Genomic DNA, 13,274 nt, shown 5'->3' on the forward strand with positions numbered 1-13,274 from the left:
TTTTTTGTTTTTAAAACAAGATTCATTTTACAGTTTTCTCAGAGTCAAAGTTAAACCCATTCATGCTTTTTTGGCTCTTTTCTAATTTTTGAGTGCCTTTCAATTTCTGTATACTGACATCAAGAATATGTCTAATAACCACCAAATTTTTCTCTCATTTCTGCATGCACCGTCACTGGCATTGTCTTCGGAAGAGGTTAGTCAAATTCATTGCTAATTGAGTTAAAACAGAACCTTTGTGTTTTTCTCCATGTTGAATCATGCAGACAAATGTACTATGTGATATTTTTAAAGGAAGCCATTCAAGTGTTTCAATCATGGATTTTAAGTCTTCATACTCTTAATGCTTGGCATTTTGTTATCAATTATTATTTTAATATCCTTTTTATCTATTATGTTTGCTTGTGCTTAGCAACGTAGATCAATATTTATTTCCAGCATGACAATTATGAATTCAAATTTGTTTAGGAAACTCATATTGATGGTGATCTCGAACTTCTAGATGACTTTGAATTTTATCAGCAATTACTAAAAGAGTTTTTCGAGACAGTTGATCCTACATCATCCGGTAAGCAATAATTGTGTTGTTTTGGTTGAACAGGCATTATTTATATATTGTATTCATATTCTTACTTCTGATTATGTCATTGGAATATTAGACTAGTCAAGACATCCTCTTTTGTTTAACTTATAATGTATTTTGGCAATTATGACCGAATGATTCTTGATATTTAGCATGAAAGGTTTCCTAGAAAGATTGTAGAATTAGTAGTGATTTTTTCCCCCCTATCTAAAAGTTTTGATCAAATTTTTTGAGCCTAGAATTAGCATGAGCTGCTTTCCTAGAAATCATAGTGTTAACCTTATACCATGCAAGCAGAAGCCACTTTCTTATTTTCTGCTATTGTGAATCATACAGAGAAAGCACTTTATGCCTTGAAGAAGATGCAACCAAAGAAAAGGAAAATTGTTGATCGTCGGGCCTCAAAAAGGTCGCAAGATAAGGTTAGTTGATGAAGATGGCATTTCCTTGTTTTGTACCATTACTTTTTGTCACGTGTATATACATACATACTGCTAAATTCTCCAGAACTGAAAAAGAGATTTTTGACTAATTTGCGATTTATATTGTGCGATGTGGCATTGAGGGTATAATGTTCATGAAAATATTGTAAACTTCATGGCTCCTGAGTCCATGAATCTTCCACCTATGGTTCCTAAACTTTTTGAAGATTTGTTTGGATTAAAGTCACAGAGATCATCTGTTGGGATAGCATAATCATACACTTGGAAAACAGATAATGACATCAAGTGTTGTGCAGTAACTTGTCATATTATATTTGTACTCATTTAACCAATATTATATTATTTATTGAGGAATTTTATTTTTCTCTTCGAAAGGCAACAATTTAGTGTAGTGGTGAGGATTGGTAGTTTATAGAAGGTTTTAGTTTCAAATCTTCTCTATTCTTAATGTACTTATCTTTCGTGGACAGCATATATTTCCATAAGCAATCTATCCAACTGAGGTGTAGTTATCCATTACATTCATACTGAATAGCAATTCCATTATGTGGAATGATGCAGTGACTTAGATAAATCTTATTTAAGATGCATACATTAATAGCAAGTGATTATCTCCCCCTTTTTACATGCTTGTTACTTTAAGTTTACATCAAATTTCATTTTAATTTTTAGGGTTTTTAAAGTGTATTTTTAGTTTCTTAATTTTAACATCTTAAATTTAAGATTAAACTAAAATTTGACGCAGATTTAAAGGACTAAGCATATATGTTATACTTTTTTTGGTTAAATCTATATGCAACTAGGATAAATTCAATAATTTAGTGAAAAGACTGGTGTTATTACCCGTGTCATGAACTTGGAAAGATTGATCAACCGTGTAAGTAAAATCAATGTGAACAGGAACTTTTGTTAATTAACTGCTAGTCTTAGTGCTACTTGCACCACATTTCCAAAATAACTATTTCAAAGCTGATTAATAAATCATACCTAACATAAATACATGCCCCAAGCAATTTTAGTCATATTTAAAGAAAGGATTTTTTTTTAAAGTTGAGTCTATCGAAAAAAAATTTCAACATGCAAACAAATAAAACTGAGGCACTTCAAGTTAACATATAACTGAAAATTTTAACAAATAACCAAAAATTAAGAGCATAAAATATAGAATAATTTTTTTAAAGAAAATATTACTTTGTCGTTGTCGAAAAATGATAGGTATTATTGTGCCTCCATTAACCGAGAGAAGTTATAAAAGTAAGAGATAAGAAAAATTAATTAAAATCTTTTAACCTTACTTCATTTTCACAAAAAATCAAACTTATTAAATTTTTCACTCTCCCATTATCATTTAACCAAACAAAGTTAATGAATAAAGACGTGGTTTTTGCTGTGAAAAAAATAATGACGTTTCATGAAATGAACAATTTATTGTAATAAAATATGAGTTATGGTAATACGTTCTATTATAATTTAATTTAGTAAAATCTATTTTATGCAAGTAGACTGTACATATTTTTGAAGTACAAGTTAGAGGATACTCTATTTATGGTAAATAGTGAATAATCCCAAGGAAATTGCTTCGCAATAAAAAATTATTTCTCCACCTATTTATAAATAAGTTATGCAATGTACACGCGCATAAAGTAACGAACGATCGAATAATTATTAATTATTGAAAAGAAACAATAACATTAATAATTTCTAGAGTATTTTCTAAAGTTGTGAGGAAGCGCTCGAAAAATCACACTTCAAAATATATATATATCTTTGATGTCACATAATGGGAAGGGAAAATTACCACTAGATCTCAAGTGAGAAAACCAAGTATAAATAGATTTTTTTTTTTGAAAGAAAGTGTAAATGACCACAGTGCCAATTAACCACGTTGATCAACTTGGAATGATTGACTGGCGGCCGATCAAACAAATATATTTTATTTTAACATAGTTTACAATTTTAAATATTATAACATTTTAACATTTACAAGTTGAGTTAATTCAAAAGTAATCATTCTACTTTCTTATAATAAAATTGCTTAGTAAGGAAATTGTTTGTCATGCTAGTTATTATACTCAAATCACATGAAGAGTAACACACACAACAGGTGTAGTTATTGTGAAGCCAAGATAAGATTAACAATTTTTATGTTCTAAAGTTGTGAGGAGGCCTCTGTACATGAATTACATATTAAAAAAACAGAAAAATTGGTATTTCATAAAAACATAATATTAATATGTAATAAGAAAATAACTGAGGCTGATTCAAATAATAATTTTATGACCTGAAAAATTTAAATGATAATTAATATCATCAGTGGTCCTTCAAAAAGTGAACAACTAAGCCATGACTATCAAAATAATTACTTGACCAGTATGTACTGCTGAAATAAAGAAAAGAAGGATCGTGTGGCGTACTCTCCAAGTAGTTATAACGGACTGTGAAAGAATGACGAGGTAAAGGGGATACTGGGGAAGAGAGTTGTACTGCCAAGAGAGGCTGAATCCTCCTTCTGCAATCTTCATTGAGTGATTTGAGGATTATTGAAGCTTGAGGGATGATGCTACAACCTGTATTATTATTCCCAATAATAATATCACTCTCTTTTAATGTCAGTCGAACCAACAATGACCAGCGAGGGATGCTGTTAGGAATAAGTAGTGTTGTTAATAATGCATTGTCCATCTTACTATAATCCTCATCGGCCCCTTCTTGTTCATCTTCCTTTAATAATAATGTTGTCTCTGCTACTTGATTACCTTTACTACTTATTTCTCTTTCACTCTCACTAATCATTTTTGTATCATCCTCATCCTCTTCTTCATCATCTTCCACACCCCTCTCTTCTCCATCACCCCTCACCTTTACAGAAAGCCTGAAGTCATTCCAGCTTGAAAGACCAGTGTATGCACGACAAACATGATAGGTATGATGTTGCTTGAAATCATGCCCAAACTCAATTGGACTCTCTAACCATTCAACTACCCTCACAAATGGAAGTAAAGTCGCCAAACTTTGTATTCCCACTCTCATGAATTCTGCCGTCTCTCCCAGTGGCATTCTCACATGCTTAAATCCAACACCACACATCATTTTGCCACATACCAACACCTTCATTGTCACTTTATTGAATGTCAAATTGGAAACATCCAAATAATTGTACACAATCACTAACCTTGATGAACTTCTCCTTTTCACACTGCCCCCAATATTTATCTGTATTGGCCCACAATCTTTTATAAATAAATTGACATCCTTTTCCAGGACAGTTGAAGAATGGATTTGATCTAAATTCACACAACCACCAAGACTCATCCACTCAATCTTCGGGGCTTGAGACAAATCTGGGAGTGCCATGAGATTTTTTGAATTCCATAGATATATTTTCTTTAGATTTGGAAATTGCTGAAAAAAACAAAGTAGTAGTGTTAAATAAATTAGATAACTCCACATGCGTACAATTTAATCAAGAATTTTTCTCATGCCCAAATTGTACAATTACTACTCAACCATCAATTGAAAGATAGTAATAGAGTAAACATTTTCATTTTGAATTATTTTAGTCAATGTTTCTTAGAATCACAAGAACAAACAATTATGACATATGAGAAACTATACGTGCCTGATCTTCATCCCAAAGCTGATAGATATTACTCTTTGGCAAATTAAGTTCAATAAGATTCTCAACACAAAAACAATTAAACATTTACATTGTGAATTATTTTAGTCAATGTTTGATGCCACGTCTTAGAATCACATACACCAACAAAAACATTATGACATACATTGAAAAAACAATGCGTACATACCTGATTTCCATCCCAAAGCTGTTGGATATTACTACGAGGCATGTTAAGTTCAATGAGATTCTTAGCACAAAATTGTAATGGCACAGATGGCAGTGGATATTCTTGCCAACTAAGAAACCTTAATTCTTTTGAAAGATAATCCAACTCTTCACAAATATTCAACTTTGAAGGATTTCTCTGATCAGACTTGTAAACATTAAGGAACATTAAATAACGCATCCTTTGAAAATGACTAGCCCTCAATGTCATGCTTTCTATTTGGCTTGCATCCAATGACATGCATCGAATTGCCTCAATCCCCTGGTAATAATATTAAATCGAGGGAAACACAATTATCATTACCTAACAAAAGACCATAAATACCATAAAACAATTAAATATATCAACTTTTATCCAAATTAACACCGCTATATCCATTTTATTGAAAATTCCTTACAATTCATGTTTTTCCCGTAATATATGAATTTCTCAACAATCATAAATAAGCAGACACACTGATGCATATACCTGTATGCATGTGCAGATATTTAGAATATAATCATAAAAGCAAAAAATTATTTGTTTTTTATTTTCCCGTTGTACTTCAAATAACAGTAAGTTATGCTCACACATGCGTATGCATGTAGCACTTAATGAAAATTCTTTGTACACTAATTTTGTCTTTTAAAATAAGACATCACGAAAGTCCTAGCTAATTTTAAATTATAATTCTTTTAAACATTACTAATTGTTATTGCAATCCTGTTTATCTTCTTCATGTCTAATGATGAGCATTGAATTGCTCAGCCGCCTACTGATCAAATTGTGGGAAAAAATCAGTAATATGTAAAAGGTAATCAAATAATAAATAGAACAATTAAATATTTTTTTAAGGAATTTCTAAATGAATATGCTTTTGTGCACTTTATTCAAACAATTCATTTCATCTTGCAAAATAAATCGGACAAAACAGATACACACGCAGGATGGGGGGGACAATGATACGGGCAGACTTACATTTCATTTCATAGAAAGGTTAATCTAATTTTTGATCTCTCAAGTTTTAAACTATAGATTTTGGTTTCTCAAGTTTATTTTCATATAAAATATTGATTATTCTTTACCAAAAAAGATATTGATTCTTATAATTTAATAAAAACCTAAACCATTTTGTTCAACTCATGGTATGAAACTAAAGAGATTAAAAACAAAAGTCATGTAAATTTAAGGGACCAAAGTTATATTAACCCTTCGTATTAAAGAAAAACTAGTGTATATAAAAACCCCGGCATCTATAAAATTTCTAAAAATTTATTTTTCTGTTCAGATTTCATGATAAGTACTTTTTTGCAATATTAAATTTTTATAAGAAAACGCGTGAGGGTGAGAATATGCATGTGCAGTGTGTGAGAATACACACATTCACTTTTATACTACATCAGATATCAATTAATATGAAAAAAGGTCAACCTTTGTGGATAATTTTATAATTTATTGAAGATCTCATTATCTAAATTTTTTTTAAAAAAGCGCCTTATATCATGCTAGTCATATTCTATCTCAAAACTTTAGGAAAGACCATGACCGCAGCCAATTTTAGTCAAACAAAGGACTTCTTTTATTGGGGAAAAAAAGTCTGATTTGGCAAACATTGAGACTAACTGAAAATTTTGATGAATAAACAAATAACTTTTAGAAAAATAAATGACAACGAAATGAACCATTAAGGGAACAAATAATATAATAAAATCTAAAAACATAAATTATTACCTTGTCATTGTTGGAAAAATAACGATAAATATCCTCATGCCTCCACAGCCGAATGGGATTGTCAGGATTAGATTTTAATTGTTGTTTAGAAATTTCAAGACCCATATCGATTAGTAGAGCATGCATCTCAATACCATCATCCACTGAGATGAGGGATCTCTCTTCAAGTATATTTATCTCAATATTTGCAATAGAACCATATAAGTGTCTTGCATAGTCCTGAGAAATCCTCCATCCTGCGTTCAACAAAAATGCAAGATCAAGAAATGCATTCTTCTGTATGTCATCAAGTCCATCAAAACTCAATTTTAGCACATTAAAAATGTCATTGTGAGGAGTTTGATTTAGTTTCGCCAAAGCACTTTCCCACTCTTCTTTGCCTCTGCCATGAAGAAAGCGACCCAGTACTTTTAGAGCTAATGGATTTCCTTGACAATAATCCACTACCCACTTCGATAACTCCAAATAGCATTTCAATGGCTCATTTTGGTTGAAAGCATTCAAACTAAAGAGATGAAGGGCATGATGGGGATCCAATTTCAGAACATGATATGTTGCACTTGCAGAGACAGAATCATCCTCAAGCACATGCCTATCTCTTGATGTGATAATAACTCTACTTCCTTCCCCAAACCAATCGCATGCTTTCTTTAAATCTTCAATTGCTATAGAATTGTCCACATCATCAAGTATTAGAAGAATTTTCTTACACTGAAGCCTTTTTCTCACAAAATCAGATCTTAAATCGTAAGCGTTAATATCATCATCTTTTAACAATTCTTTAAGGCATTTTTCTTGCAATTCATCCAATCCATTTCTTTCTGCTAGCTTTTGTCTGACATTTTTAATGAAGCAGAAAGCTTCAAAGTGTGCTTTCAACTTGTCAAATACGGCTCTAGCGAGAGTGGTCTTGCCTATACCACCCATACCCCATATTCCCACAATGCGAGCTTCACTTATTAGCTCTTCAACTCTCCGAATTCGATGATCGATTCCAACTAATCCTTCCACATGAATGGATGACTTGCGATTCAATTTGCTCAAAATGTCCTTGACAATCTCTTCAACAAGTTTGAATTCAGGTCTAGCATAAATGTCAATCAAAAGAAAAGGAACATTTAATAGAAAGAAAATGAAAAGAATAAAAAAACCACAATAATTTGTTTGAATCCTAGAGATTCATTGAATAAATCCCCAAAACCAACAACAAATGGAGAATTTAAGAAGCTACCTGATAACATTGGAATCCCATCCAGATAGACTTGTAGATTGGATTATAGCATTTCTCCACTTTTGCAATTTTTGTTGGTTGTCTTTAAATCTTTGCTTCAGTATATCAAATCCTTTTCCAAAATTCCCATTTTGTTTACGTATGCTTGAAGGATCTACGTTATAGAAAACAGGTATCACAACCCTTCCAAATTTACGCTTGCATTCTAATATGTGAACAAGCTCATCCAGACACCAAGTTGAAGAAGCATAATTCTCAGAGAAAACAATCACAGATATTTTTGATTCCTCTATTGTTCTTAGAAGAACTGGTGAGATCAATTCTCCTTTGCAGAGTTTGTGATCCATAAAAGTGTGAATGCTTGCATTTTGAAGTCCTTTGTAAAGATAACTTCCAAAATTGTGACGAGTGTCTTCTCCTCTAAAGCTAAGAAACACATCATACTTGGTAGCTGGAGGAGAATCCCTATGAGTCAAAACAACATCATCTTCAGAACTACAGAAAGAAACAAACAGTGAACAGATATTGCGTTATATGTAGGAGCAAATCAAACAAGAAAATAGTGTGAGGTTATTTAGAAGAAGCTAGCTACCTAGCATCAATAGCAGCAGGTTGGTTACCATTACGCCAATGAGAGATGAGTTTGATAGCTTTGGAAATTAATACTCCCAATACGATCAATAAAACTTTTTGGAACACTGGAGCAATGGTTGTGATAGCCGTTTCTAGCTTCATCCTTCAGCAAGCAACGTAGCCAGGGACGAGATTATCAACCCTAGAGGAAAGAAGAAATTAAATTTTTTTGCAGAACATGTGTCCTGTGAGAAGAAAACCCTGAAAATTTTCAGGAAATGCTTGCAAAACAGTACATTTTAATGGGATGAAGCAAGTGGAAGAGAAAAAGAAAAGAATTAATGGATAGTGTTAACCTGGCGGATGTCAGCTTAATTTGCTCACAAGGTCTAAAACATGTCAGTTTCGAGCTTAATTTGCAGACATCCTCCTCTTCAATCAAATTCTTCAAACAAATTTAATGAATAATTAATAATTCAGTATTATGAAGTTTTCTAGTATTAACACAGATACTAGGGAAAATAGTGCTAAAAGCAAGTGGATTATGAAAAAAAGAGAATAAGCCCTGTTGGTTTAGATCGATGCCTTATTTACGCATAACAACGAAATGGGGAGTGACTAAGGGTCCATTTGGATTAGTGATTGAAAAAGTAGCTTATTATCAATTTGGCTTATAGAAAAAGTAAAGTTGGGTAAAAGCTAAACTAGATAAGCTGAATTATGTTTAGATTGGAGTTCAGAAAAATTAGTTTGCAAAAATGAGATTGGTAAAAAGTTATTGGTCCTAATTATAAGATTAACTTATTTGAGGAGATTAAGGAAGTAATTTAAGTTGGTTATTTATAATAAATAAGTGTTGTCATTCCTAAAATATTCTTACTAATTAAGTATATTGGCTAAAACTATCATTATTAGAAGGATTATCTTGGAAAAAAATACATAAATATAAGAGACAAAATGGATTTGGGTCTTATAATTAGGACCAAATAAAAAGTCAAATGGGGTCTTATAATAAGGACCGGAGGAGTATTTAGATTATGATTGAGTGAAAGTAAGTTTGTTTATAAAATTACCAAAATAGGTATGAGTTTTAATAAGTAATGAAAGTGATTAAAAAATGATTTTACATAATATAATGAATTAAAATTAATTTGGTATTGGACCTAGACATCCATTTGGTGTTGGATATTTCGCATCAACCAAGTAATTTTTTTTAAAATAGATTTTTTTTTTACCAAGAGAAATTTTTATATGTGAGATACCTCAAAAAGGCAATTTTTTAAAAATACACTTTTGTTAAATAAAATTTACAAACCAACTTATAAGAATTATACGTATTATAGAATACGAATATCATACATTTTTCATAATTTAAAGTATATTAATTTTCAACAAATAAAATATAAAAATGAAAAAATTTTATTCATATCGAAGAAGAGTAAATTCTTACTACTATTTTTCATAACCTGAACTCTTTGGATTATTATATTTAAACAATTTATATTTCAATTTACTGCTTAATTCTAAATTTTTAATTAATTCAAAAAATCAAATTAAAAAAAAGAAGAAAAAGAACAACGTTACCCCAATGGTACTCAAATAACAATTAGTTGATAGAGGGGAATGAACGAAGAGGACAGGTCAGAATTGGATGGTGGGCCTAATTCTGAAGAACAGTCAACCACTCATGAGACCGCATGCCTTCCGATGGAGCCCACTTACATATTCAATTCCAACGGTAAGCCCGATTTGACTCCCATAAGCTACAAATATAAGCTTATGTAAAAGTCCGTTTCAATCCAATTTTTTGGATCCAAGTCAGATGACTTATAAGCTTTGCCAAACACCCTCCAACTTTTCAAATGGGTTTATCAAAAAATTTAGTAGTTTTTAGAGCCTCAATCGCTGATCCAAACAAGCACTAAGATGAAAGAAAGAACAAGCGCTTTGCTTTTATAATACTTAATTATAAAAACTAGCTGACAAATCTGAGAAATTGAGAAGATTACTTAGTAAAACAAATTAATTAGAAGATAAATGATAAATATAAATAATTTAGTAATTTTTTAATCTTAATCTTATATTAAGAAGTAGAAGTAGTATGAGAAATAAATCAACCGTTTCCTTCATTAAAAAAAAGAGAATAAAATAAACTAAGACTTTGGTCAATAGATCAAGTCCACCCATATCTTAGAAGTTTTTGGGATTTTGTTTCTCAGAAGTATTAAAAAAATTCCAAAATGTTGAAGTTTTATTAGATCTATGACCGTAAGGTAGCTATGGAGGACATTGAATATAATCAATAGCTGGCACAAGAAGAAGAAAACAGCAAATCTAATGCAGAATTTTTCTATGAAAATTCCAGGAAAAAAGCTTGCAAAACAGTAGATGGAGTGATGGATCCATGGGATAAAGGAAGTAAAAGAGAAGAAACGAACCTGGATGGATGTGGAGGGAAACGTAAGAAAGAGCTCTCACAAACCAAGGCCTAAAAAATGGCAGCTTCAGAACTTGCAGACTTGTTTTCTCTTGAAATTAAGCAAGCTCTTCAGATTCAGCGATCACCAAATGTCTCGCTAACGCGTATTTGTCTCTGGGTTTCAGAGATTGTCATTCCAACTCCTGGGAAACTCGTGTGTCGGTGGTGTTGCCGCGTTGCATCACTGTTTCGTGTAACACCTCACGTAATTATATCCATATACGTGATAAAATATATTTAAAAATCCATCCATATTTCTAATACACTATACAGGTCATTATTTCAAAATATTTTTCAAACACAACAAAATAAACCATTAAAGTCATAGCCATGGTAATTAAAAATATAACATAGTAGGTGCTCGAAGAGTACATTAGCCTTCACGGCTTACTCTATCGGTGTCTTCCCTTAATTTCTACTAGGTCCCTCACCTGAAAAATGTTAATATAAGGGATGAGATCAAACGTCTCAATAACTACTGAAATTCTAACTTATACAAGCAAACTGTATATGATAAACAAATCTGTTTATATGTGTGTGTGTATATTTATGTATGAAAATCACGGATTTATACATTCAACTCAATTTCATTTTTGATTCAACAATATACCAACATCATTTTTCTAATATATTAAAAAATAATGCAATATGCAGCCTCCCTTATATCACAGTCCCCCTTTACACCGCTGACTAGAGCCATAAGCTAACACATAGTCCTATAGGAACTAATCCATTTTACTGAATTATTCTAAGCTCACTGATACTGGAGATATGTCCGGCTAAAGATAAAGAGATCAAGTTTAGACTATGGCTTCTCTCCTTTGCGAATAAAATAAGGAGATGTCACATGTCTCACAACTCTAATGAATTCCCGGCCAAAGGAAAACATGGAAGAAGAGGCTTGACAAGTGCCATCCACTATGTACTGAGTGATGGTATACCACGTGGTAATTTATATCCATACAACTCCCTTTTTATTCTTAGCCCAACAATGCATATGTCAGATACAGATAATGTTACATCATAAATATGTTCTTAAGTATATTATTAAAAATAAGATAGCAATAAAATTTCTGTACTATTTAACAGCAACTCATGATAATTCTATAGATATCAATATATTTAAATATTGATCATAATTAATAGCAATAAATCCTAACAAAATCAAGCAACATATATAATACAATCATACATCATTCACACGTACATAAAAGAATTTTCAAAGTTACCTAGTACTCTTTAACTTGCAAATATTTACATAATGATTATTTCAAAATTCTCAAGAGTTTAAAAAATTACATAAATATTTATTAATATAAAACTCAAAACTATTCTTAAAATTACTCTAAAATTCTAAGACTACCTTCTAAATTAAAATTACAAAAATATTTTAACTCTCCTAAATTTTGCTATTTATAATAGATACAATATTATTTTGACAATAAAATTTTTATATAAAAATATTTAAATTTAACAACTTAAATAAATATATACTTATTACTCAAAATCTAAATATTTCATACTAAAATCTTAATTATTTATTATATTCTCATTTAAAAAATTTTCTCAGCTAAACAACTCTTTTGAAGTATAAATAATTTTTTTCTTTTTATAAAATTCTCAATTTACAATTCTTTAAACTTTCAGAAATTATTTCAAAAATAGATCCTTAACTTATTTAATATTCAAACTGATTAAAATCTCAATAATATACTACATAACCCAAATAAATTATTTAACTTAAATTTAATCGGTAAAAACATTCTATATGTCACTGAATAACAAATTTTTCAACTAAAATTTTAATTTAAGATTCTCAAAACAATCATTAAACAATATAAACCGATTAAAATTCTTTAATAATGTATCTTTAAATAAATTTCTACAATTATATATTATTAAAACTTACTATTTACTTCATACTCAAACCATAAAATTTTCTCTAAATATTATAATGAAACTAATAATATAAAACTATAAATATATAAAAATATTTATAAAAAAATTTGATAAAAAATAATTTTATGTACCTAAATCATCTTTAAAACTTTTTCTAACCTTCAAGTCACGTACTGCAGCTCTTCTCACTTTCTCCTTCTCTTCTTCCGCTCCCTCTCTCTCTTCCGTCTCTCATTCTCTTCCGTCTCCCCACTCTTTTATTCTGCCACTCCCAACTCCCAACTACTTCTCCTTCCATTTTCTTCGTTCCTCATTTAATGCTTTCCCCAAAATTCCTCCTCAAGGCAAATGATTCAGCTTTCTAGCGAAAGCTGTTTCTTTAACTTTTTATTTATTTAATAATAATAAAATATTATTTAATTTAATTTAATAATTTTTTCTACAATTCCTTTTAAGTACATATATATTTTGTATGTTACACCACATCGTACGACTTGAACGGCTTTACAAA

At 30.6% G+C, this 13,274-nt stretch overlaps 2 protein-coding genes and 1 long non-coding RNA gene across 5 annotated transcripts; 1 reads left to right on the forward strand and 2 right to left on the reverse strand.

Annotated features, from left to right (window-relative positions):
- Window positions 1–154: 154 nt before the first annotated feature.
- LOC114714301 (uncharacterized) lies at window positions 155–1,279 on the forward strand. 2 transcript variants are annotated; one of them, XR_003737433.1, is made up of 3 exons: window positions 155–196; window positions 469–568; window positions 920–1,279. It is a non-coding gene; the product is annotated as an uncharacterized LOC114714301 (long non-coding RNA). The 2 variants fall into 2 exon arrangements; XR_003737432.1 differs by lacking the exon at window positions 155–196 and having other exon boundaries at window positions 248–568.
- A 1,857-nt stretch (window positions 1,280–3,136) lies between these two features.
- LOC114714300 (uncharacterized) lies at window positions 3,137–4,233 on the reverse strand. Of its 2 annotated transcripts, XM_028899029.1 has the most exons (3): window positions 3,454–4,233; window positions 3,341–3,411; window positions 3,137–3,181 (listed from the first exon to the last, which is right to left on the reverse strand). In XM_028899029.1, exons 1-3 carry the CDS (start codon window positions 4,138–4,140, stop codon window positions 3,169–3,171), a joined length of 771 nt encoding a protein of 256 aa, XP_028754862.1. In that variant the 5' UTR covers window positions 4,141–4,233; the 3' UTR covers window positions 3,137–3,168. The 2 variants fall into 2 exon arrangements, with proteins under 2 accessions (XP_028754862.1, XP_028754861.1); XM_028899028.1 differs by having other exon boundaries at window positions 3,341–4,233.
- LOC114714307 (disease resistance-like protein DSC1) lies at window positions 4,194–7,508 on the reverse strand. The gene is made up of 4 exons (XM_028899033.1): window positions 6,582–7,508; window positions 4,833–5,132; window positions 4,227–4,428; window positions 4,194–4,198 (listed from the first exon to the last, which is right to left on the reverse strand). The coding sequence occupies exons 1-4, from the start codon at window positions 7,506–7,508 to the stop codon at window positions 4,194–4,196; spliced, it is 1,434 nt and encodes a 477-aa protein (XP_028754866.1).
- Between the last annotated feature and the right edge of the window lie 5,766 nt (window positions 7,509–13,274).

The sequence above is a fragment of the Neltuma alba genome, unplaced genomic scaffold, assembly GCF_004799145.2.
Source record: "Neltuma alba isolate B1F8T4 unplaced genomic scaffold, ASM479914v2 tig00011498_pilon, whole genome shotgun sequence".
NCBI classification, from domain to species: domain Eukaryota; kingdom Viridiplantae; phylum Streptophyta; class Magnoliopsida; order Fabales; family Fabaceae; genus Neltuma; species Neltuma alba.

Excerpts from the sequence above, each read along its gene's own strand:
- LOC114714300 (XM_028899028.1), bottom strand. The coding sequence starts at position 4,140 with ATGAAGGTGTTGGTATGTGGCAAAATGATGTGTGGTGTTGGATTTAAG.
- LOC114714307 (XM_028899033.1), bottom strand. The coding sequence starts at position 7,508 with ATGGGTGGTATAGGCAAGACCACTCTCGCTAGAGCCGTATTTGACAAG. Across the intron at positions 5,133-6,581 it reads ATTTTTCCAACAATGACAAG|GGGATTGAGGCAATTCGATG; the intron begins GTAATAATTTAT and ends TATTATTACCAG. Across the intron at positions 4,429-4,832 it reads AGCTTTGGGATGGAAATCAG|CAATTTCCAAATCTAAAGAA; the intron begins GTATGTACGCAT and ends TGTTTTTTTCAG.